This window comes from Ornithodoros turicata, chromosome 4 (genome assembly GCF_037126465.1).
Source record: "Ornithodoros turicata isolate Travis chromosome 4, ASM3712646v1, whole genome shotgun sequence".
Taxonomy (NCBI): Eukaryota; Metazoa; Arthropoda; class Arachnida; order Ixodida; family Argasidae; genus Ornithodoros; species Ornithodoros turicata.
In genome coordinates, this window is record NC_088204.1 from 77,382,904 (window position 1) to 77,408,369 (window position 25,466).

General features: G+C 47.0%; 1 protein-coding gene across 2 annotated transcripts in view; it reads left to right on the plus strand.

The window, feature by feature from the left end:
- LOC135391972 (protein outspread-like) overlaps window positions 1–25,466 on the plus strand; it is a 91,322-nt gene that overhangs the window by 63,818 nt on the left and 2,038 nt on the right. Inside the window, exons 3-22 of one of the 2 annotated variants that reach the window (XM_064622562.1) lie at window positions 7,575–7,640; window positions 9,916–10,067; window positions 11,031–11,139; window positions 11,235–11,367; window positions 11,968–12,016; window positions 12,136–12,494; window positions 13,215–13,513; window positions 13,595–13,663; window positions 15,276–15,488; window positions 15,594–16,151; window positions 16,825–19,686; window positions 19,755–19,832; window positions 20,406–20,531; window positions 21,179–21,326; window positions 21,393–21,516; window positions 22,268–22,400; window positions 23,286–23,396; window positions 24,177–24,263; window positions 24,331–24,463; window positions 25,073–25,183. In XM_064622562.1, coding sequence (XP_064478632.1) covers window positions 7,575–7,640; window positions 9,916–10,067; window positions 11,031–11,139; window positions 11,235–11,367; window positions 11,968–12,016; window positions 12,136–12,494; window positions 13,215–13,513; window positions 13,595–13,663; window positions 15,276–15,488; window positions 15,594–16,151; window positions 16,825–19,686; window positions 19,755–19,832; window positions 20,406–20,531; window positions 21,179–21,326; window positions 21,393–21,516; window positions 22,268–22,400; window positions 23,286–23,396; window positions 24,177–24,263; window positions 24,331–24,463; window positions 25,073–25,183 — 5,920 coding nt within the window. The remainder of the gene's footprint in view (window positions 1–7,574; window positions 7,641–9,915; window positions 10,068–11,030; window positions 11,140–11,234; window positions 11,368–11,967; window positions 12,017–12,135; window positions 12,495–13,214; window positions 13,514–13,594; window positions 13,664–15,275; window positions 15,489–15,593; window positions 16,152–16,824; window positions 19,687–19,754; window positions 19,833–20,405; window positions 20,532–21,178; window positions 21,327–21,392; window positions 21,517–22,267; window positions 22,401–23,285; window positions 23,397–24,176; window positions 24,264–24,330; window positions 24,464–25,072; window positions 25,184–25,466) is intronic. The other variant, XM_064622563.1, reaches the window with a different exon arrangement.

The window sequence follows — 25,466 nt, forward strand, 5'->3', positions numbered from 1 at the left end:
GTAAGCGGTGAAACTCGAGCTAGACATATGTGTCTGCAGTGCCAAATATGCTTTCTTATCGCGTACTAAATGTAGAGAGAGGCCTCCTCCTGTGTGCGCAGCACCCAGTAGATATGTCTTTACGACGCGGTAAGAAAAGCTCACTAATGTCTTCGCGATAAAACCTAAGCTTAATCACCGTGCACGGATAGCCCTTCGCTTTCAGATGTGACCATGGAGTGAGGAATCTCATACAGTGACGTGGCGAAAGTAAGCCCTCGTTATAACGAACCCGCTGTGTTCGAACTTTTATGCAGTGGCGGCCAAAATACACGCGTTTATAACAGGATTATTCGAATTGTACTGCTTACCGACTCCGCTTACTGCGAAGGGTGAGCCAGAATTCTTACGGCAATACCACCTCACGTCGTCCTTTTTTTTTTTTTTTTTTTGCATCTGAATTGAAAAGCTGTCAATGTGTTCATCACCAAGATTTCATTAATTGTTTGAATGCTTTTTTTGCGTACTTCTGCGGTGTTTCCATGCACTTCCAGGGCCACTGTCACTGTTTTTGTGGAACATCCGCTTATATCGAACTGTGGCTTATATCGAATTTTTCTTTGTCCGGTTTACTTCGTTATAACGAGGCTTTACTGTATGTTCCAGAAGTGATGGCGAACGCAAGGGATTGCGGTCTTACCTTTTTTGGCTTGACTTGTATTGGATAGGTTCTGACTTGCCTGACGTCAGAGCTCAACGCCGAAGTGTGTTCGAGGGTCTACATCTCGCCAACTACGACGCGTAGAAAAAACGTTCCCACCCCCCTCAATATACTGGGCACGCAGGACGACCAAAGCAGCACAGTATATCTTATATTGGGCCAGGACGTTGTAGCGATGTGTTGGGAATGCTTGCGTGATGTATAATGAACCACACATCTACAAAAGTGTCGCAGCCCGCTTAACGTCATTAGCGCCGTTCGTACTGCGGATTGCTTCACCGTAGCACACATTTTGACCATCTTCGATTATACTTTAAGTAATGAGAAACTAATTGCACGCGGCTCGCAAATTACATTCCCCCGAGGTTACGTTTGCCTCCTAATCTGTCAGTACGACTTTTTTTTCCCTCCGAGAACAAAAGTCATTATTCTCCTTTTTGCTCCTGGCGCTTCCTGTCACGTTACGCGTCGGTCCGCTCGCTCCAATCACACGGAACGGCCCCTGGTGTTGTGTTGCGGCGTAAAATCGGCGGTTGCTGCGGTCGGTTCCTCGTTGCTTTCGTTTTTCTGGATTGTGTTGAGCTCGGAGAGTCGAACCGAAAGCCGTTATTAACCGTTATTTTTGGCCAAACCGGAACTAAAACCGAATCGACGCCATCTTGGAACTGAATCGTTAAAAAAATACCGGTAACCGGTTCGAATAATGGGTTCATACGGAACTAAGGGCGGAACTTTGCATGTTGTGCATGAACATAAAAACTTTTTTTTTCGTCTTTTGTTTTTCGTCTTTTGTTTTTCTTCTTTTATTAGCTTCGTGGCCTTCCTCCTGCTTGCCGAAAAAAGTTGTGTCCTGTGGAAACGCTCTGGATTTTCTGGAGTCGTGAAATAATAACAACAACAAAGATGGTAACTTAAAACTGTTATGACGACTAATGTCTAAGACATACGCATGAATATAAGGATTAGGGATCAACGACAGTTTGGGTAGCATTCATCAAGTGGCGTATATTATAATAATATACTAATCAGCCTCAGCTATATACAGGGTGTCCACCCTAACTGCAGAACTGATCGCTGACACATAGCGCGTGTGAGCTTACATAAGCCCCTTACAAAGTAAAGGGCCAGCCATGCACCCTTATGCTGGTCGGAATGAAAAGAACATACCAAGCTGGTTTTCTTTCTGCACGTCAGATAAAACAGGTAAAAGCAACCATACTGAAAAAAATGGCTAGGAAGCAAGCGAGCTGGTGAAGATGATGCATAATGTAAAAACCCCGAGACTAGGGAACACGAAGGGACAGACACAACACGAAGTCTCTCTTCGTGTTGTTGTGTCTGTCCCTTCGTGTTCCCTAGTCTCGGGGTTTTTACATTATGCACAACCATACTGACACCGTATTTAAGAATCACCGATGGGTCGAACTCTCTGTTTGCACTTGCTCTGTTTTTGTTCCTTAGACACTTCAATCTAACGGCGACGTGGTATAGCACGGCGGCGGCAGTGATAAAACACGGTAACGCGCCTTTTACATAAAGGCCCCGGGCTCGGAATCGCATAGTTCCAATCCAACTTCATTAAAAACGCTAAAACCCCTAGTGCTGGGGAGCTAAAATGAGCCAACTACCACGAAGCGTCGTTTGCTGCTTAACGTGTATTCGCGTCTACTGACTGATAACCAATAATTTCAATGACTTAAAGGTACTGTAAAGCAGTAGACAAGCAGGATATGCTGGCGACGTAGCTTGAGACTTTGTTGCTTGTAAATCCCATATGCGGAACCATACGACCGACAACGCTCTCTAAATATTTTTAATCTACCATGAAAAACCCGGCGTAGTGCAGCGGCGCGACGCCTGGTGTCGAACAACCCCCTGTTCAGCGGGCAACACTGTCAAATATGTATTATGCATGCAGCACTATTTTGTCGCGTTTTGTTCTTTTGGTGGCTATATTATTTCGTATCATATTTCCATAGGAGTGCAGAGACCCCTGTTTAGTATGTTTTTTGTGAGATAAAATCAAAAAGTAACACATCGCTGTTCGGCTGTCGGGCCCAGTGTTATACGCATGCAACATGGTTGCCGCCGTACGCGGCTGAGAGTACGGATCCCTTCCGAATACTAATACAGTGTTGCCCGTAATCTTTATTTTTAATTTTCTAATTAACTGCACTACCGATTGGAATGAAATTTGCGCCGTTCTTGTACTGATGGCTTGGACTATTGAATAGCCACGCTAAATGAAATTCGGCCTCTGCTGCTTTACAGTACCTTTAAATGACTTATGCTAAGGTAGCAGGCTCGATTGACCGTTATATTCCTGCCGAGATTCTGCGCACAATAACCCCGTGGGTTAGTTAACCACCGCGACATGTCAGCTATACGTGCTGGTGCAGTCAACCCAAACCGGTAATTCGTGGTAATGCTCCTGTCGTAACCACTACTAATCTTGTATTTCATATCGCGCAAAATCTTTCACAATCTTGAACGCCCGTTGACGCCTTCCTGTCCACTTCAAGCACTGTACCGCACAAACGGAAGTGGGCTTCAACCTGCCAGTTGTGCTTCATTCGCCCGGGGCCCCTGAACCGGTTCGTGAACCGAACCGCTTGAAAAAAAAAAAAATAAAACGGTTCGAACCATTATAGTTGCCTTCCGGGGCTGAACCCTTATCGCCGAACCCGAACGGAACCGATAAACGTTTCGGTTCGACTCTCTGGTTGAGCTCTAACGTTTTGTTTTTTCTTCGTTACCGGTCCGCTAGTTTGATTTAACTGATGAAAGGCTTCCCGTTATCATTGTAATATTATCACCGTCAGATGGCGCCAAGCGCCTTGCATTACACGTGAGTAATAATATAAAAATGTCTTATTATTATTATTATTTATTTATTTATTTTTATGTCAGTGAACATAATCTGAATGTTAAACTTTCGTCTTCGCGAAGCAGTACCGGTCGTTGTTCCGATACGTACCGCATGTCTTCGGAAAATGGTAAGCAACCAACCTATAAGCAAGGGGCTTTCGAAGGAATAAACTCCGGAAGACCGTGAGTACTTGTTTAGCTGGTTAGGTCTAGTTGTATGTGTGCTTTTATTTTGCAGTATTCACCGTCGGAAATAGTGGGAAGGGAATACACGAGTACGAACTGACTGAAAAGCAAAAAAAAAAAAAAAATAAAGGAGGGGAACGGTGATTGGGAAAATGAAAACTGAAACCGTCTATGAAAAGTGGTTTCGCTTCGGGCGACACGTAGCGGCTGCTGGTGGCGCGAATGTCGTCGCGGAAGCGGAAGTTGACCCCGACACGCCGGCGTCGTCTGCTTCTGTAGGTGTCGCCATTTGACCGATTCACCCGCTTCGGTTCTGCGCGCGTTGTAAACATGCGCGTGCAATGTCCCACAAAGTCGCTCTTGTTGTGCGAGCGTGTCGTGGATAGGTACTGCTAATACAGTCTAAAAACACGAGTGCTTCATTTCTTCTGCACTGTTGGACGTCGTGATCGAGCGGCACAATTATCGTGTTTAAAGGTTGAAAAAGGATATATGTTCGGTTTAGTTTGTGTAGTTTCGTTTTCTGGATTCCATTCCGAGCGGTGCGGCAGTTACGCATGGAGAAGGCACTCCCATACATGCAGCCGTCGCTATTTTGGTTGGCAAGCTCTTATCTGCTTACGGGGAATGCTGGGTGAGGGAAGGAGATCTGTTTTAACGAACCCCCATAAACAATGGCCCTCTGGCGGCCATGTGTGGATCCCTTCCATTTCGCGTTCCCACTTGGGAAAACAATCAGTCCGAATTCGTGAGCCGCTAAGAGACATGTTTATTAGGAAACCTGGCGGGTACAGTTTGCTTTGCTTCTAGTTTATTACCGCACGTGCAGATGGCGCAAGTGTACGTGTAGAAATGCATAAATACCACGGCCAGGAACGGTGTCGCGGTTCGTATATTTGTCTGTGGAGAAAAATACTCCTCGGCGTGCCTGAAAATAGTCTGAATAAAATGAAAGCGCTCGCAGGACTTTTCAGCTTTGTCGCAATGGCCTCGTCGCCGCTAACGATTGGTCGCGACGTCACTGGCCTTGTTGCTGCCAGATGAGAAACAAAATGAGTAGTTTTTTGTGTTTACTCTTTTGTGTGTGTGCGGCAGGATCAAATCAGTTGTGTCGCCTGCGAAGCGACGAAACTTGGTTTACAATGCACGGCTCCTTTTTTTTAAAGGCCTAGCAGTATGAGTGGTATCTTCCATCGTTCTTGTGCTTTTTCGCCAGACCTCCTTTGAACGATTCTTTCTTTCTTTTCTTGCGGCGGTACCTACTTTCCTCTGCCACTGCCGCGGCAGAGTACCGAGCCACACAGTACAAAACCCAACGCACGCAAGCGGAAGGGACTCGTACACTCTTTTTCCCATCTGCGAGTGGGGCCCGTTAACCACAAAGCAGACGACAAATCCCGTGGGAAACACTGGCAGACGAAAGCACGAAGCAGACGATACCTCGCGTCGTCTGTTTCACACACAGAAACAGCGCACAGCTATAAAGGTTCCATTGACTCCTTGTACTCGTTCATTGTTAAGACTGTTTCTGCGTAATTCATGAGGCGTTGTAGAGTTTCTGAGAAGGATTTGTTTTCTATTCCGCTCTTTTCTTTTTCTTCGGTATACGAAAGTGTCTCTGAAGACGCATTGGCTGTTGTGTTTTCGTTAACGGTGTCGCTGGTGCGATGATGTGGAACGTCGAAAATCACTGGAGCGTGCATGGAACGTTCCCAGCTCCCCTGGTCAAGTGGTTAGGATACCGTCCAGTGCGAAGTTATGCGTGGACTAACGATCTTGGCTCTATTGTACGTGTTGCCCGTTAGCGTTTCCGTTTCGTTTTCATACCCGCTAGATTTAGCGTGCAAATAGCGCGTCTAAAAGGAGTCGAGAGTGAACGAAAATGGAAGGCCTATATCAGTGATTTTTTCAGACCCAACTCCTCACCCCTAAATCTTCGGCGATACCATCCTACCTTTCTTTCCTGCGCACCCTCTATAAAAAGAGGGGGGGGGGGGGGACATGCGTTTCTTCAGCTTCAGACATATATGACGGATGTGATATACAAAGTTGTTACGACGTAACTGTAATAATAACCTCCGCCCCGACCCCGTTTTATGTTAATGAACGTATACTACACTACCGAAGTAAATTGAAAGCTTGGTGCATGCGTTGGTACATGCTAAAATACTGCAGAGACCTCTAGTTTCGTCGCCGAAAGTTCTGGATGCTAGAAATGATGGCTTAATTTGGTTAATGTGCGAACTTCCGTATAACACAATTGTGGCGCATCTGAGTTCAAATGCTGACTGCTGCTGACGTGTACAACCAACTCCGTAGGTAACGCTTGTATAGTGGCACGGACCAGGCAAATATCTGAAGTGGCATGGCGAGAGGTCCCAGTTGAATGTGGACGGTCCCAGCAGCTGGGTCCTAAAGTGGGATGGCTGGTCCCACTTTGATTCCTAAGTGTCTGTTCCAAGTCTTGTCCCAAAATTGTGTGATCGCCACTGTGTTCCCTGGTGTTGCCGTTCGCCCCTCTTTGAGGCCCTTTTCATATATACCATTCTGTTCTCGGATATGAATTTCACTTCGGTCAAGTGACAGCGCGTTAGTGGCCACCTCGAATGGGGGACGGCTTCGTGGGAGGACCTCGATATTCCCGATCTCGAAATTCACGTGCTCGAAACAAAGTAAACCAATTAGAATTCTCGATTGCTTCGTAAGATGATATGTCGTGTTTAGAAACACGCGACATCACTAATATTTAACTAATCAAATTCATGGGTTTTAGATGTGTGTCCAGGTCGGTTTAGCGAACGAAAGCCACATTTTAGCGGCCGCTAGGCTTAGCAGGGCGGACATGACGGAACAGCACGTTGGTTAGTTTACTATTAGGTTAGTCCAAGTTCGGTGTTTGCATTTTTATTTCAGTTCATTTCATTTATTTACCTGAAGAGCCTCAGAAGAGGCATTACTTGGCATTACACGCAACTCCAAAGACTAACTTTCGGGTTTGCAAAAAAACGACCGGCGCCTGTCGCAGACGCGTGAGGAGCGTCGGATGACAGCGCTCTCGAACATCCTGTTATCGGATGAAACTGAAACTAAAACTGAAACTTTTCGAAACTGAAACTGAATGAAGACGAGTCACAGTTCTCATGGACAAAATTTTGGCTTGACATTCACTCCTCGGGCGTCTGCGTCGTTCTTCTTCTTTTTTTTTCTTCTTTTCTTTCTTTTTTGTAAACTCGAAAGCTAGTCTTTGGATCCGGAAAAAAAAAAAAAGGATCCGTTAGAGGTACAAAGTTGCAATCAACTGGTTTCGTGTCGTTCTATCGCCTGCTACAACTTTCTCATTGACAATTTGGCTCTATAATCCTTATAATTAAAAAAGATCGGCTAATTAACTTCACTTAGGCCCGGTTTCACCAACGCCGGTTAACTTTAAACCAAGATCAAGCGTCCCCTAAACTTGAAGCTAGCGGTCAATTCTCTTTCAATAACGTTAGCTAGTGATGTAAGGTGAATTCCAGTAGCACTTGCTAACGTTTCAGAAAGATGGTTGGGTCGTAATTTCAAGTTAAGGGACGCTTGATCGCGGATCAACTCTTAACCGGCGTTGGTGAAACTGGCCCTTAATTGATTAATTACAAAACAAAATAATAGTTATCCTACACACAAGAGTATCCTCGCACCACTGGTAACACTACGCAGTTCATCTTTTTGGTGTGCAATGAACTTTTTTTTTTTTAATCTTTGGCTCATTTTTCGTGTTTTCTATGTGTGTGCGATGGAGTAGTTACTGTTTCATAATGCTTCCGCGTTTCTCGCCTTTCAGAGATGGCAGCGACGGTGGTTCGTGCTGTACGACGACGGAGAGCTGACGTACTCCGTCGACGAACACGTGAGTTCACTCATTTCTTCTAGCGTTACCGCAATTCCACTTAAAGCGATGCAGACATTCGTTATAGGGTTTATACTCAGTCGTCACCACCCCTATCTAAAGGGCGGTAGCTTTTCGTTCTTAGCCATGCGCCATTTAGAAGATTATTAAAGGGGCACTATAAAATGCAAAAACAGATTCACTTCAAATTATGTTACACGCTATGTTATGGCGAATTCGGGTGGTCATTTCGGAGCAACTTTTTTTGCCAGATCTCGAGCAGTCATGTTCGCTTGGTCAAAATGAAGCCAATCTCGCACGTTCGCGTGGCGCTTTCCGAGCGCTCGGAATTTGCTAGCTAGCACTTTTTTTGCCCGGTCTCAAAACGATCGAGCAGCAGATTGCTCAACTGTATCCGGTGTCGTCACATCCGCACTGCAACGGTGGCGCGTGCCCTCATTGGCCCGCATGTTGAAATCACGTGGTTTAGCAGACGACAGAACTCGAAGACTTGCGACCGCGACGCCCCTAGCGTGATCCAAGTACCTAAAACCGCTAGATTCCTAGCAATCATGTTCGGGTGGCAACGGTCACGTGATCCAGCTCTGTCGCCGATCTAGCAATTTCCGAGCGCTCGGCCGTTTTGCTACGAAATGACCACCCGAATTCGCTATTAATGTCGCACTTGTTGTCGTAATTCAAACCTTTGATTCCGTTACGATGCTACAATCAGAATTATACCGGACTCTTTCTTGCCTCGGCACTAAGCATTGAGCGTCGCTTCAGCTCGTGCATCTGCTCCGCGTGCACGCACGTGCACGTCATGGAGCTCGGTTCCGTCGAGAAACATAGTGCGACTTACGAAGCAGACTGGTGTCGCTGTCCGGAGGACGTAATAAAATTGTTGTCGCAAGAAGATCCGAGATTACTATTGTGGGCTACAATTCAATAAATTGGTATTGAAGAATGCAGCAATGCGCGTCATGCCACGCATGCGCACAACACAACTACGGGACCCGTTCCAAATCCACGCACACGATGGACATGCGCGTGTTTTTCCTGTTGTCTGATTGGATGCCGCCAATCTTTGCTTCCTGAGGATTCCAGTGGTTTTCCGCCAAGGCTGCTCTGTTTTCATTACGTTTTTCTTTTAAACGGTAGCGCTGTGTGAACTAATTTTGCCTGCATTACACCAATGGAAACACGGGCTTTCATTTGAAAACAAGTTGTTTTTTGCATTTTAGTGCCCCTTTAATATCGAAAACACGGAAGTTACTAGGATATGGCGCATATATTATTCACACAGCACAAGAATTAAGAGATGAGCGGTGAATACGATGAGGGGTGAAGCTGTGTACGCACATGACCTCGGACCCATATCAGGGCGGCAAATCCGATCTGATCCGCTACGGACGGAGCCTCCGGTAGCGACTGTGGCGCTCCCTTGCGAGTGAGGTCGCGTGAATGAACGTTACACGTTTCGTGTGCAGAAGGGGTCGGCGGTACGACGGCACTGTGCGGGCGACACTGGTTGGGGAAATTTTCGCGGATGTTCACCGGCAACAGAAATGTCGGCGGTCTCCCGACGCGCTACCGGTTAATACGCGCTACCGGCTAATGCGCGTTACCGCCAAATGCGCGTTACCGGCGCTCTCGAACGTTTCGCGATGCATGCCTTGTTTTTATCCCGCTCATTGGAAAGTCAAAAAGAAATATATCATACAAGACCTGCTCCTGCTGATGGTCACTTCTGCAAGCAGTGCGTCTCTGTAGTGTTATTCATATATGCAAATGGCTTCTCTCAGAAAGTTCATAATAGCGAATTTCTCATATAAAGAACGCCTTTTGCACAATCATTATCGCTATAAACGGGCTTCGCTATAAACGGGCTTGCCTGTTGAACAATTCTTATATAGCTACTTGAAATAGGAATTTGTGCAGGATTTTAATCTCCGGGCATATTGAAATTCTATAGGGTGGCTGTGTATCCGTAAATATTGTCTTTTCGCACATTTTTTTTTGCCAGGGGTTTCAGGAGTGTGTTGTAAGATCTCTGAACAATGTTAGAGGTGGTGCTGGGAAAATTCCTGCTCGAAACTGTGTGACATTGCTTAAAAATGTGCATGTTTAAGTAATCAAATGTTTGTGGTCGTATAACTTAGAAATGTAGTCACAGGATGATATATCTGTTCAACTGGCATAGCCCGTGTCCTTAGCCATCCACGTACCGTAATTGTTACGATCCTCGACATTGTTCGTCGTTGTACGTGAGCATATTCCTGTTTTGCTCGTGCAGCCGGATACGGTTCCCCAGGCCGTGATAGACATGAACAAGGTGTTGGAGGTGGCCAGTGCGGAAGACGTGACGGGGAACCAGTTCTCCATCGCCATCACTGCTCCAGAGAAAGTGCACTTTGTCAAAGGGACGAGCCGGGATGAAAGCAGATGGTAAGACGACAACAGTTCACCCGCATAGTTTGTAGTACTAATCCAGGTAACGTAGTTGCATTTTTTTTTACGTTGGTACCTTCAGTGCCGGATTTAGGGGAGGGCAGGCGGGGCACTTGCCCAGGGGCCCCCACCACAAAAGGGCCCCCACCAGTAAAGGTCTTGTCCAAGGGAAATGTGTTTTGCATGCCTGAAACGCATCCATGAAACGGAAACTTGGTAAAAATCTGTCCTCCCTCCATGCATATCGACCCTGAATAACACATTGGATAGACATGAATAGAATATTTATTTCACTTGTCTACGAAATGTTCAAAGATTGACAAAACCTGACTGCTGAAAAATCCCGGACTGGTGTGCCACACGGCCGCCGTTCTTTAGAAACAAAACGATGTCATTTATAGACATATAATACACGAATACATAGAATAATACATTGAATGCACGAGGGAGCCCCCACAGCACAGTGCCCTGGGGCCTCCACCACTGTAAATCCAGCACTGGGCACCTTTCTTCAAATGGATGTGTTTTTGTGTCCTTATATGCTTTGACCTGGTAACAGAACGTTTTCTTATCAACTCTTCAGTACCTTAAATTTCACTCGTAATTTATACCCAAAACTGGACACCTGCTGGGTCTTCTCCCACCCCCTTAGTAGTGAACCTGAAAGTGATGTACACTATTCCTTTATTGAGGTGGTACTTCGGGCCATCCCTCATGTGCTCCGAGATATCAGTTCACTCTGACTTTCTACACATTTTTTCTCGGTGTAGTCCTAAGGGCACTAGTCTAGCGCGGCATTATTTGTAATATCAGCATGGCAGGTGATGGCGCAAAGGCACAGAGGCGTTAGCCTCACCAATTATCAGTTGAACAAAAAAAAAAGGATTAAATAAAAGTAGTTAAAAGCTAGGAAATAGTTTTTAGGAATAGAAATTTTACGTAATAATAAAATATTTGCAGGTGGTTTGATGTACTATCCCGTTTCCCTGGCAACATGGTCCGTACGAAGAACAAACGTAACGCCACGTTACCTGGACTCAGCATCTCGGCTACCATCATGAGCTGCGAGGTACACTTCTTCTTACTTTTCACGATCATCTCGTCTCTTGTGGCAATGCATGGCACAGCTCGTATGTGATGGCATATCGAATTGGGTTCTTGCAGTACAAAGATAACGGTCAAGATCATCTCAACGTGCAATACCAGAATGGTCAGGGCCACGGAGGAAGCCATGTCGATAACAACAACGCTCTCAACTCCAGAAGGAATAAGGAAGAAAATGGGAACATCACCGAAGGTATGACTCTTGGCCGTGCAGTAGCAACTGTGGCAGTTGCACGCGTGTATGGAAAAATAAGCATTCCTAGACGTTTGCTACGGGTTCGCCTGAGCTCGTTGGTCTGCACGAGTCGCGCTACATGTTGCCAAACGCAACCGTGTAGTCACATTTTTCATGTGTTTGGATGCTACGGAGACTTAGTTTGGCAGTTCGGTTGCTAGCAATTTTAACCATAGTCATGTTCAGCCCAAGAACAGCTCGTTTAAGCCCTGCCCTACGCTTGTTCCCATTGGCTTTCCATTGGCCTCCCATTGGCTTTCCATTGGCTTCCCATTGGCTTCCCATTGGCTAGCCGCATCACTACTACGTTGTGACAAGTAGTGCGCCAGCACCAGTGGCATAGCCAGAGGGGGGGATTTGGGGTGTTTAACCCCCCCCCCCGAAATCGTACCTTTGGTAGTGCATTTGGGAGAGGGAAAAAGAAGGTAAATCCTCTCCCCAATGTAAAATTCCTGTAGTACCCCTTTCAAAATATTTTTCTGCCTACGCTGCTGTCCGGCACCAAAATGTCGTGAACCTCGCAGGAGAGCCATCATGAGATCCCACCGTCTTTTACAGTTCTCAATGCCAAAAATGGAGTGGAGATGGAGATATCATCTTTAGACAGGTGAGATATTTCATTACCGTTAAAAACAAGAGCTCTCGCCTTCGCTTCTGGTGGGAACCTTCCCTTCTTCCGCTACAAAGCCAAGCACCGTCAACGCCTCTTAAATAAAACTGTTCCAGTGCTCTCTTGGCATCCGACGACAACGCTGGGGACCCGCTCAAAGGTCGCAGCAGACGCTACCTCAAACGTGAAAGCCGCGGACTTAAGAGCCAGAGGAGTCGGTCCGACGGAGTGGCCAAGATGATACCGCTCCCTCCTTCGCCTCACGGCAACGACATCGTGGACTGGGCAGCCGAAGTCCTCTCTTCGCCTCCTGGTGTCCCCCAGAAGGACGATCCTCAGAGTGTGAGGGGACATCGAAGTTTCCAGCACAACCCGCTCTACCTGCTGTTGTCAGACGTGGTTCCGTCTACGCAGAAATCCGAAGCCGTTGATAGTCATCGATGTCTACAGCGTTGCCGGAGCGCCGGAGAGAAAGGTGAGAAGACGCGGTTAAACAGCATAATAAGGAGTTTCTTTACCGCATCGCACGATGCAAGTTGCTTGTGTATTTGAGATGCAGTGGGGAAACCCTTGTTGAACTGAGCGGTAGCAACAGTATTATGCATCTTGTGAACAAAATTTACTCAATCACACTAAGTGGTGTGTGTTTCATTTGCTTCCGTTCTGTGGCACAAGCTGTATCACATTGAATCATGTGGGGGCGATGAAAGTTCACTTTGAGGGAAGTTTTCGCACCCGCGTCATTTTTGAAAAAATAGTGTGCAGCAACCGACATGGGCACTGGAGAATGCTAAGCACTGGACGCTCAGCATAGCTCTTCCGCCTCTTGTGTTCACCTAAAATGCGAGAAGGGCTCTTTTTTATTTTTGACCGGAAAATCTACTTTTCACACCCGATATCACTCGATTTTGCCGTTTTATGGTTCCTGAAATAAAACCCGATTGTTAACCCTGATTTTCAAAAAACATAAAACCCCAAAACACAGGGCCTTAATAAGTATACGACAGTTCTTGTTTCGGCACAGGAATCGTCGAACAGTACCAAATTCGACCCGAAACTCCCAATCTCCGAAAAAAGTTCAGTCCCAATTTCGGTTCGGAAAGAATTCAACCGGTTTTTCGTGCCATACAATTCACGCTTTACATGATCGTTAACGAACGCCTCTCACATTATTTCCTCGTCTTTGACTGCGTAGGCATGACTCCCCCACAACACCTGTTGCTCAACAAAATGTCTATGGAAAGAGAAGTAGAGAAAGCTCAGAACACCCCAGTCACTCCTCACCAGTCACCCCTCAGAGAACCTCTCTCCCCGACGGCACACGACGGCGTCCGGTGGCAGAGCAACGACAATCTCAACAACAATCACGTCACAAACGTCAGCATCATCGCCTCCACGAACGGCATAAAACGGAGTTACATCACGTCCCTGCCCACTGCGCCGTCCGACCCGTTGTTGCCCACGCCTCCCAGCCCAGCGAAAGACGATCACATGGTCAGCCTCTTTGCAGCATAATTCAACGGCAAATCGAATGTGCGAAAAACGCCGTCAGTAACATACTTTTCGTGTCTTTAGGGCCGAGGTGTTCCTGATGGTTGCGGATTGGATTCAAGCAGCGTGGCGAAGATAGAAGCACCTCTTGAGGTTAGTGATTCAGTTTTTTTTTTTTTTTAATTAATGGAGACTGCATGTGGCTCCACAAGTGGAACCGGCTACTCCATTGCGTTTTCTACCGCTTGGATGCGGTCAATATCGTGGGTGACCAGGTATTGGCGGGGATGATGTTATTTAGTAGCACGATGAGTGTGAAAGTTTAAAAAATATATATGCTGAAGACATTCGCGTCAAGAACTAATTATGCAAGAAAAAAAACACTGCATGCAAGTATACAGCATACCAGCTACAGCATACCAGCTTTCTCACACTGCCACACTTTCGTGTCTCTGAACCCGCCTTCCACGTACGGTAACGTTACGTACGCGAACCCTCACACACACACACACACACAAAAAAAAAAAAAAGCATCTAAACAACAAATCTTTTTTTTATTGCGTGTTAGCGCCGCGAAGAAAAACTGTAGCTGTGAGCGCCGTACAGATGTGGACAGGTGGAGAGAGGTCAGAAGGAAGGAGAGGGGGACAGGAGGGTTAGTATGCGTCCTGTCCCGACTTCAGGGGGAACTGTGCCGGCATTCTTCTGGAAAGTCTTCGGAAAACCCGGGGAAAACTTCAGACAGCACAGTCGGTGGTAGGATTTGAACCCACCACGTCCCAGTCTTTAGCACGACCCGCCTTCGCCTCGCCTTATCCCACTCGAGTGATTCAGCACAAATAACTTTAATGCGAACTGTGCGACGAATGTCACTAGTCGGCCAGCTTGTGAGGCCATACTCGCCATCAGTGTGTTCTGATCAGTTGATGCTCCGAGAGAAAGGGTTGACACATGTGAAACTTTTGCCTCGATTTCTTTTTCACCTGTAGAATTTTGTTTGGAGGGACAATCGCAACCGTTTCAGTTGAGTTTGGAATTATGGTGTCGTTTTATTCCACGTGGATCACTGACCATGGTACCAAAAACCTCACACAAAATAGTGTCGTAGTTTGCATGTTATTCGATTGAATACATGACAGGAGCATACACCGGATGTTGAGAGTATGCAGGAATTCCCTCGCTGGAAAAACAAGAAAAATGTCACTCCCTAAGGACCAATGAGGGCAGGACCTTGATAATAGGAATGCCTTGGCCGTGCGGACGTCACATAGAGTTCTCCCCCTCGCACGGCACCCTTTCCACTCTTGGACGGCCCCCCCCTCTCACTCCTCTGCTTCGCGAGTGACTTAACGTTGCCGAAGTCTCTGTAGCTCTGATGTTCAGCTTCTCGAGCTGTTGGGGCTTTGCAGGTTGCAGTTGCAGAAGGTGCATTTACTAGAAGTGGTACAACAAAAGTGCAGTTATGCTTCAAAATTTTTAAAAATCTGCAATATACATATTATAACAAAGCTTCTACTGATATGAAATCGTGCAAACTTGTATTAACATGAAGCTTAGCAGGTGGCATGAGGCATCATGGCATGGTACTTTAAGGCATCAATTTTTAAATTTTTCAAAATTCATCAACAAACAACTGCACCAACTGTCAATATTTATATAAAATTTTAGCGCATGATTCGTCTTCCAACATACAGTTTAGTTCCTAAAAAGTATTTCTACTTGTTCTATCGGATGGTGTGTACTGAGATATTACATCCTATGGCAGGACATCTTTGTGAAAAAGGGTTGGTTAATGCGGCTCGGAGGGAGCAGCACCGAGTGGTTCAAGCACTGGTTCGTGCTGCGGAATTCATCGCTCACTTACTACAGTGATCCTTCCGCGGAAGACTCTGGCATTCTCAACGGAGTCCTCGATCTCCAGATGGTCCGTGAAGTGAGGGAGCTCGACCTGGACCGCGGATATGCATTCTCCATCATTGTAAGACGTCGCACATATTGATCTTTTTGTCCCTCTTTGCTTCTTCTTGTTAATTATATTGCAGTTAACAATAAAGTTAATTATAATTTTTTATTTATATTGCAGCTGTGGGAGGAAAAGAAGGAGATGGTCCTCTGCGCCGTGACAGCGGGGATCCGCAACAACTGGATCCAAGCCATCCGGCAGGCCGTCGAAAACTGGAACTCCGCGCACTTACTCAAAGATCCGACGACAGAAATTCGTCTGGCATTGGTTGACAGCCCAGCGAGAGTTCAGCATGCAGAAAAGGAAGACCTGGAAGAGCTGCTCTGTGGAAGAGAAGACCTGAGTCAACGGCAAAACGAGCAGACGCAAAACCTGGAGACCTCATCGAGCGACGACCACTCCGAATATTTCTCTATCGTCGATGACGAAGACGACATGGCGGATCAGTCATCGAGGAACCTGCCTCCGTCGCCTCCGTTGAACCGAACAGCGATTTCTAGGGTCAAAGAAAAGGCCAGGTCGAGGTCAAACTCGAGATCACGCCGCGGAAGAAAACTCAAGTCCCCACAGCGGCATAGTTCAGACTTGGTAGGCTACACATCTGCCGCGGATGTTGAAGGCGACAGAAATTGTGATCGTTCAGCTGAACACATCGCTGACACACTGAGCGAAGTGAAGGTAACTATTGTGCTCTGTGTAGAAATTCCTACTTTAGGTAACTTCAAGCTTCAACTTAAGCTTTCTTGCGACAATTGACTGGCTTGGCACATCCTGGTTTCAAATGTACAGGATTACCCAAGACAAAATATGATGTTTGTAATAAAGATAAAATGAATAAAAAGAAAGTTAGGGAGTTAAACCTAATGTTGGAGGACGCATTATGGGCAAAAATTTTATGTAACAACTTCTACTTGGTCCAGTATACGAAAAAATCATCAAAATAAAAATATGCTGCTGCTTAGCATATCCAATGGCCTCTACTGCCTGCTAAGCCATGTGTGTATGAGAGTCTCTGTAATTTTGCAGCAGCCTAAACTCTGAACGTTTACTTTGTCGCTGTTTTGAAATTTCCATGTTTAATATGCACTTTTGTTGTGCCATTTAAGTAAATATGCCTTCTAGTAAGCCCCAACGATTCCCCCGACAGCTCAAGAAAATGGCGGAATAGAATTTTGATAGTGTGTAGGAACGAGCGGTACTTTATATTGGGCAGCCCTGTAGCTGTAGGTGGGTTGCACCAGCGACAAGTTAATATGGATGGATTTTGGTTGACTCGGTGAAAGCAGCAAGCTAACTGGACATACGTTTTACACACTTACATGCCTTTCTTTATCCTCTTTCATCTTTCCAGCAGCAGAGCATCGAAGCCGCGAAGACACCACTGAAAGCCCGAAACTCGACACCGGAATCTACGAGCAGCGCGGATACCATAACCAGATCAAACAGCACGACACTAACGGTCACGCCACCATCCGCGACGAGCACGCCTCGCAGTTCAACATCATCCCAGAAGGCCACGCCGACACGGTCGTCACGGCGCTCCGCTTCCCTCCGCGACCTTCGAGCGAAGAAACTGGAAACGCGTTGCACAGAGCTCGAGGAGCAGCTCCGACTCAAACAGAAAGAGCTCGAATGGCTGCAGGGATTGTGCGAAGTTCCACCAAGCGAGGATCGGTTGCTGATCTCTCTCAACGAACTCAGTTCGTTGTTCATCCAGAGCGTCGAGAAGCTTCAGGACCTGAAGAGGAGGCTGGACAGACTTCCAGAAAAAGACTCGTCTTATTCAAGTGCGAGGGATCTGTGTCGATGGTGCAACGACCTGGAGAGCGTCATCACGGAGAACGAGCAGCGCATCGACAAGATCGTTGAGTCGCTCCACGAAGTGAGAGCGTCCGGTTCGACGGCCTTCTCCGGGTGCGAGTTGAAGTTGCAGCAGAAAGTAATCAAGGCCATCGAAGAGATTGCAGCGCTGAAGAGAAAATTAAAAGAAGCCCAAGACAACTTCGACGACCTGGAGCTACGCTGCGTTTCATTGAGGCAGAACGCGCGCAACATGGAAGAGATGTACGAGTCGCAGCTGGCGCTGATGACTGCGAGGGTCGACGACCTAACGTCGAAGTTGACGCTCTCCGAGAGGAATCAAAGGCAGATGAAACAGAAGTTGGTGAGGGCAGACTCAAAGCAGGAGAAACGAAGATTATCACTGAAAGGCAAGGAAGCTCTGACTTTAACCAAAGAACTGGAAGCAAAATTAACGCTTCTCGAGCAGAAAATCAATACGGTCGAAGAATCGCTCCACTTCAGCAACGACACGTGCTCTGATGTGTCGGCGACGGAAGACATCAAGTCTCCGCTGATGAAGGCGAAGAGGAGGCTGTCGCAGGAGAGCCTGCCTGGAGGAGATCAGCAGGGCATACTTCTCAGAGTCCACCTCCTGGACCAGAAAGTCAAATCGGTCTCCAACGCCCTCGAGAAACCAGGGCTTAATGCGGAAGACATTGCTCTGTTGAGCAAGCCCAGGATATGCCTTCAGACAAAAAAGGCAGAGGACGGCAGTCAAGTGGACGACTACACAGAAGAGTGGAGCACGCTCTCTCTGGCGACCAGCATGAACGACCTTCAGGCCATCGACGATGCAGAGTGCATCGTGAGTACATCCGTGGAATGCGCGGAGTGCCTTGCTCAGAAAGTGGACGCCCTGGTAGGCTGGCTGCGCGGAGCACTTCAGTCAGTTTACAACCACGAGATGTCAGGTGGCCAAGAAGCTAGAAGAAATCCAGATTCCAAGTCCAGCACCATGATGCAAATCATGGAACTCATCGACAGCATGTCACCGTCGTCATCCGATAATGTGTCATGCATGCAGAATGGACTTGAAAGGACATGGGCAGCGTTAACGCATAACTTGACGTTGCTACAGGAGATATCTTGTGCCCTCTGTTCACTGAGGGATTCCGAGAAGGACGCGTTGAGGTCGTTAATTGGAAATGTTCGCAGGATAGATAGAGTTCTGACGGCATTCGAGTCTGCCGTGGCAGAGTCCGCCGGAAAAGATGGTCTGACGTTAGATCAGCATATTCCTAGTCTGATGGTTCTCGACAGAGATCTGGCAACACTGGATGATGAAGAGGTCACGGTGCAGCTGCTGACGACCAGCTTGGAGACAGCTCTGAAGAACCTCGATGCTTTATCTGCTTCACTTGAACAATACAGAAAGTCCAGACAGGCTGTCTTGCTAAAAAGGTTGTCTAACGCATTGGACGCGAGTCCAGTGTCGGACGAGGAGCCGGATGCCTTCCAGAATGCAACAGAACAAGAATCTCTTCTTGCACTTATCACCGAGACAGTCTCAAAAGTATCCACTGGAATGGGGCGCAATCTGGACAAAGTCTTGTTCCTTCAGTCTAGTCTATCACAGAACCAGAAGAAACCCTTAACTACTCTTTGTAGGATGCTACAACAAGAGGCAGAACAGCTGGACAAAGAACTCCGAGATGCGTGCATCTCTATACTGGACAGTTACTGTTTTGTTGGACTGCCACCAGCTGTCCTGGAACGTGAGATTGTACCTGCTGTATCAGACCTTGCAACGGTTGTTTCTGCGTTTGCTGTACTTAAGGCTTACACACTGCTCCTGAAAGAGGAGGCAGAAGCAAGCGTGTCGGAAAAGAAAAGTCCGACGGACTGCAACAATACATCGTCGGCTCCTTCCGAGGTTTCGGGGAATGGTTTGGACAAGTTCAAAATGCTATCACTGGCCCTGACCGACTTCCCATCTTTGCTGAACTACTGGCTCGTAAAATGTGTAGGAAGAGAGAGCGACGGACTTGTTCCGACTGTTGGCATCGATCTGTCGTCTGCACTGAAGAGGGTTCACGGGAAGTTGGAAGAGGAGAGAGAAGTTCAGAAGCGACGGATCCTTGCCCTCCAGGAGAGGCTCGACTCTGCGCACCGCGAGTGGGACCTTCTGCTGAGGGACGGGTGTCCTACGTGCCGCCAGCTGAGGGACGACCTGCAGGTCCTCGACGAGAGGCTGAAGGAGATGCAGGAAATGGCCAGGACAGGTACATTGTGCGAGCGCTGCGAGGAACTGCAGGAGAAGCTACTTCAGGCTGCGGTCGACCACGAGGATGAAGTGACGAGGATACAGGACAACCTGCAGGGCGAGAAGGAGGCAGCCGAGACTGAGTATCGGAATCTTCTGCGCAACAAGGTAAGGCAGCGGAGCGCGGGTGACACGGTGTAGCGCGGTAGAGTCACGGTTCTGGTTGTGTCGCGCAGGAACAGAGTCATCAGGCTGAGATTGAGAACCTGCAGTCAGACTTGCAAGCTACAAGAAGGCAGCTGAAGCTTATTCAGGTAGATATCAGACACTGTGGAGTTTTGTGCGCTTCAGTCGTGAGTGCTAACTGGGTTACGAGCGACCTGTAACTAGTCGCCATATTTTTTAAAGTAACTAAGACATAACTGTGGCTAAGTTATTGGGGTGGTGCTATATTTTTTACGCATCAGTTCCGAGATATAATTTTGTTGTTCTCTGGAGCATTGTAGCAAGAAAGCTGCAAGCGCTCCTGTTCCGAATGACCTTTTTACGTGGGAAGGGATGGGTTGGGATTGAAGCAACAAAAGCCTGCGGACGATGATTTACTCACGAAAAACAGCTACTATGCGCTGCTTCAATGTTGCAAATGATGTGATGTAATTGCAGCTGGACAGTACAAGGGCTAAAATATTTTCTTTTTCTTTCCTTTTTTTTTATTGTTGCACTTACAAAGCTTTCCTTTTGCAAAATGCAATTAACACTGCTACTATTTTGACAGTGCAGCACTAACTAAGCTACCGTTTAAAAAAACAAACAAAAGAACTTGCCAATAACTGGTGTGCTTTACGACATCAGAACGGTGATGTGAGCTCCGCCGTGCTTTCTTTCAGTCTGAATACGACGGTCGTGTCGAGAGCCTTCAAGAGCTCTATGAACAGAAACTGTCGCAGTGGAAACAGGGCATCAACGAAGAGTCTGTTCGTCTGCGGTACCATGCAGAGATCGATCAACTTAGGGTTGGTATTTCCTGCTTTTACATATAATGTTAGTCTCAGTCCGAATGGTCTGTACATACTTAATTAGAAAGTGGGTCAACTGCACTGTTGTTGTTGTGTCTTTAATGCGGTACAATACCAGATACAGAGAATTTTTGGGTGTACGTACTTAATTAGAAAGTGGGTCAACTGCACTGTTGTTGTTGTGTCTTTAATGCGGTACAATACCAGGTACAGAGAATTTTTGGGTGTACGTACTTAATTAGGAAGCGGGTCAACTGCACTGTTGTTGTTGTTGTGTCTTTAATGCGGTACAATACCAGGTACAGAGAATTTTCGGGTGTACGTACTTAATTAGAAAGCGGGTCAACTTCACTGTTGTTGTTGTGTCTTTAATGCGGTACAATACCAGAATACAATATGGTGAATCCATAAGGTTTCTGATGGTCCAGGCTGTTTAAGGGGGCTAACGAAGTTGCACAGCTTATGTGAGAGAATACTGAGCGCACTAGAATGCAAAATTCAAAGCCTGCGCTAGCATTAAGCAACGCTGTACCCAGTAGCTATTTCTTTGTGCGTCTTCTGCATTGAGTATGGGCACTGTTGCAGACGACATTGGTTTGTTCTGCTGCGGGGCAGATACGAGACTTTGATTCGTACCGTCTTAGGGCTTGTGCGAAAGGGGGCTCGGCGCGTTGGAGGTATCGCACCGCCGTCTAGTGTCGCAGATCGAGGAGAGGCACAAGATGGAGATGGATCGGGTGAAGCAGGAGAAGGAGCAGGCTTTGGAGAAGGAGAGTCAGGCTACTCTGGCCGGTGAGCGCCAAGTCAAGCTACTCCTTTGTGCAAAGGTTTAACATTCGCTTACCTATTTGTCTGCAGCTCTGAATGCAATGCAGAGAGCCCATCAAGAGGAGCTGCATCGCGAAATCTCAAACTTCAAGGAAGAATTTGTGCAAAAGATGAAGTTGAGTTACGAGTGCCAAGTTCTCCATGGAAGGCACGAGTAAGTTCTCTGTAGATACAGTCGCCGACCGATTTTTCGGACGTGCTCGATTTTTCAGACATGCTCGATTTTTAGGACTCGTTTGCGGAACGGCCGCGGGTCCCATAGAGTTGGTGTATTAAGAACGTCCAAAATTTCGGACACCGTGCAGTCCCGTCGCTCGATATTTCGGACTCCGTTCGCCCAACCAGCGAATTTTTCTCTCGGGGTAACGGAAAATATTGGTATCATCCGAAATTCGTATCAAAAGGAATCAACCAACTAAAATATTGAGGGAAAAAAAAATAGGCAATGTTTGTCCATTTTCCATTCATCTGAGTAGAAGAGGTCTGCCGTAATGCTTTTGCGTCTTCGTTTTTTGGCCAACGGCTTGATTCAAAAGGCCCAGCACGTGCTGTCCGCCCGCGAGTCGCGCGACAGCGCTGTAAAGCGAGCTTCACCTAAAGCACGCATGCGTTACGTGAAGCCGACTTGCGGACTTGATGACGGCAGTGCCTCAGTCAGTGTACAGTGACGAAACGTCGCTCCGGGAAATAGAAGCTGATGTTATCAGGCAGAGCTGGAAGCGCGTTAGGAAAGCATCGACAAATTTTTCGAGCCTACTAGTGCTTAGTAAAGTTTATCTTGAAGCGAAATTCGGTTTTTCGGACTGCTCGATTATTCAGACTTCTGCGCGATCCCCGCAGAGTCCAAAAAAGTCTGACGGTGACTCCATGATAAAATATAATAATTTATTGCTTTTGCATAACAGGGAAGAACTGAAGGCAATCAAGAATGAGATCCTGTCCCTATCAGAGAAATATTCCGTGAAGTGCCTCGAAAATGCCTCCCTGGAGGAACAGCTGGAGGTTACCAGCCATCAGCTGCAAGAAGCCAACTATCAGGTAACCATCAGCTGCTGATAAAACATTCTCTCACCAAGTGACAAAGAGCGGACTAGTAAGGGGTAGGACTTGAATGATAAGGTACCTACGATTACGGACACACTCACTGCACTATGTTTGCAAAGTTCCGTGATGGTTCCTTGGTACGTGCAGTGCCGGAGCAGATAGTTCAGGTACAACTTGAATGAGCGAGTACAGTGACCTTATCGTCTGCGCTCCACGTGGATGTGCTCGTTGTGCTCACGTTGTTCATTTTTGTTTTCAAGTGCTTGCCTTTCCTCTAACATTGTTGTTGTTGCAAAAATTTTACAAATGACCGTGACATCCTTTTCTACGACGCTGGTGCAGACCCACATTATCTTCTGCTCGACATAGTTGCACTTTTACTGCTCCTCCTATCCAGCAAGTGCAGGCTGGTCGTGGACTCACTCAGAACCAAGCGTACAGTTTTACAAAATGAAAAGGAAAGTGCAGAGGGCATGTGGCACTTTTACAAAACTAATAGCCAAGAGCAGATGGCTCGCGTAGCACTTTTACAAAACGTATAGGAAAGTGCAGAGGGCATGCATGGCGCTTTTACAAAATAAATGGGAAAGTGCAGAGGGCATGTGGCACTTTTACAAAACCAATAGGAAAGTGCAGAGGGCATGCAGGGCACTTTTACAAAACAAATAGGAAAGTGCAGAGGGCATACATGGCGCTTCTACAAAATGAATAGGAAAGTGCAGAGGGCATGCGTGGCACTTTTACAAAAGAAGTAGGAAAATGCAGAGGATGTGCACAGCACCGGAAAATTTGTCGAAAAAAGTGCTGCACTTCTTGAACTGGCGAAGCAAGTAAATCAAAGGGACCTCGTATCTGACCTGACAAGTGTGCCCATTTTAGGTGCTTGACCTGCTGGCCAGGAACAAGCAACTGAGTGCCCACCTCACCACGGACATTCTCCAGAGGGAAGAGCACAACCTCCGCAAGGACAGAAATCCTGAAACGCTTCAGGTACACTTCCCATGCCATGTTTACTTGCACAATCGACGTGCTTCTTTAACCCAAGTAGTTGGTACGTGTAAACGTGGAGACGGTACTATCTTGAAGTTGGTCATAAGACGTTGGTTCGAGTTGGTGCAGAAAGTTGGCCCGTGTGAATGCACCCTAAGCATGAGCCACCACATCTTGACAGATGTCACAAGGGTGTTGTTTTGACATACGGTAAAAGGAAATCAACGAGTCTTGCCTCGAATCAGTGGCTTGACCTCTTAACATAACAAACACTCAAAGTTGCTAATAGTGATGTCGCAATAGTGAAGGCACAACCGGAAAAAAAAAAGTTTTAAATTGGATGAGAATTTAATCGAAATATGTTTGTGCGGCAAGTGTGAGTATCATAAAGAAGTGCAGCTTGGGACAAAAGTTTATGGAACAATGGGGTGTCGCATTTTTCCGTTGGAGCGACACCCTAACAGCAAACGGGAGTGGACATACATACTGAGAGATGGATATAATATCCGGTCAGCTGTTTCTTATTAGATTTCTTCCTGATAGCTACCAGGGGGCCGCTCTGATTATGAAATACGCCACTGTCGTGTTCCGTAAACTTTTGTCCCAAGCTGTACCTGACAGCCTTTGTTTAGCTCCAGCTTGGGTCCGAAACGTCGCTCTAAATGAAAGTTCGTATCCAGCATCTGCATATATACCACACGATCCGACATCGCTGCAGTCTCCCGACCAGTGGGCAGCTCCAGACACTCCCTCTAATCCCTTTCTCTCTCCCCACCTCAGAGGTTGCTGATGCTTCGTGACAGTGAGCTGGTCCGGCAGAAGGAAGAAAATGCACAAATGCTGCATTCTCTACATCTGGCTCAAGCTGTGAGTCATCACTGTATTTACCCGAAGGGCGTCTGTCCTAACATTTAGGCTTAATTCCCGACCACAGCAAATCCGTCAGCTGAGCAGCCAGTGCCAGAAGCTGAGCAACAGCCTCCAGTCTGAGCGCAACGGTCGCAACGGAGAGGTACAGCGGCTCAAGAGCAAGCTGGAAGAGATCATCGCGGCTGCTGGCATCGCAGGTTTGTAACGGCTGGTAATTCAAACGCGTGAACGTGCACAATGGTTTATTTCAACAAGATTGCTTGGCTGCACCAGCCAACGTGCTGGTGGGGTGTCACTGTAACATTTAGTATTTATTAAGTGCTAAGTTCGGGGTGTCTAACCGAAACATTTTTTTGTTCTGGTTCCGGAGTAAAAGAATGACGGCTCATAACGGTTTAAACCGGTTCTTGCTGTGACGTCATCACAGGTGCCATCTACGATATTGTCTGTAAACCGGATTCGGATCGCCCCGTGTACGTGGTCACAATTGAAGCGGACCAGTTCGGTTCGACACCCTGGTTATAAATAAGTAACCTGGGATACGAATGAGCCCGTGATATATCCGGCATGCATTGACCGTGAACATGGGGAAAGGCCTAGCAAGACACGACGCGTTCTCGATGCAGCTAGTATGCGCTGCTGGCGCATCCGGCCCCCATACGGAGCTGCTCCCTTTAGTTTGAACTCATCGTTATTCAAAGGAATCTTTGATCCCTTCAAATTTGAATTAACAGGAATATGCTTTGCATATACTACTACAAGTAAGTATGTACTTTTTGATCTTATGTGCTTTCCCAATGATTCAGGCACGCAAGAAAGTGATGACCAGGAATTTCACGAACCACAGCAGGCTCAGTCGCTCTGCCCGCCCTCAACTGCGAGGAGGTTACCCTTCACCGCATCACTCAGACCTAAAGGTGGTTTTCACGTCCAACCGTTCTTTTAACTGTGTATTCGCGCGAAGGACATCCTCACGGAAGATTCTAGTAGAAGGAAAAGCAAAAACACTGATCGCACAGACGAAGTTCCGTGAGCATTCATACGGTGCGGAATACCAGCAGTGGCGTACAGCGCACTTAGCAGACGACACCGTCAGCGTCTTTCCTGTCGTCTGCTACAGAATATCTTGTGGCTGTGTCGCAGGATTTTCCACACGGTTAGCCATGTATGTGAACACTAGACGTTGAGCACTCGCGCTCA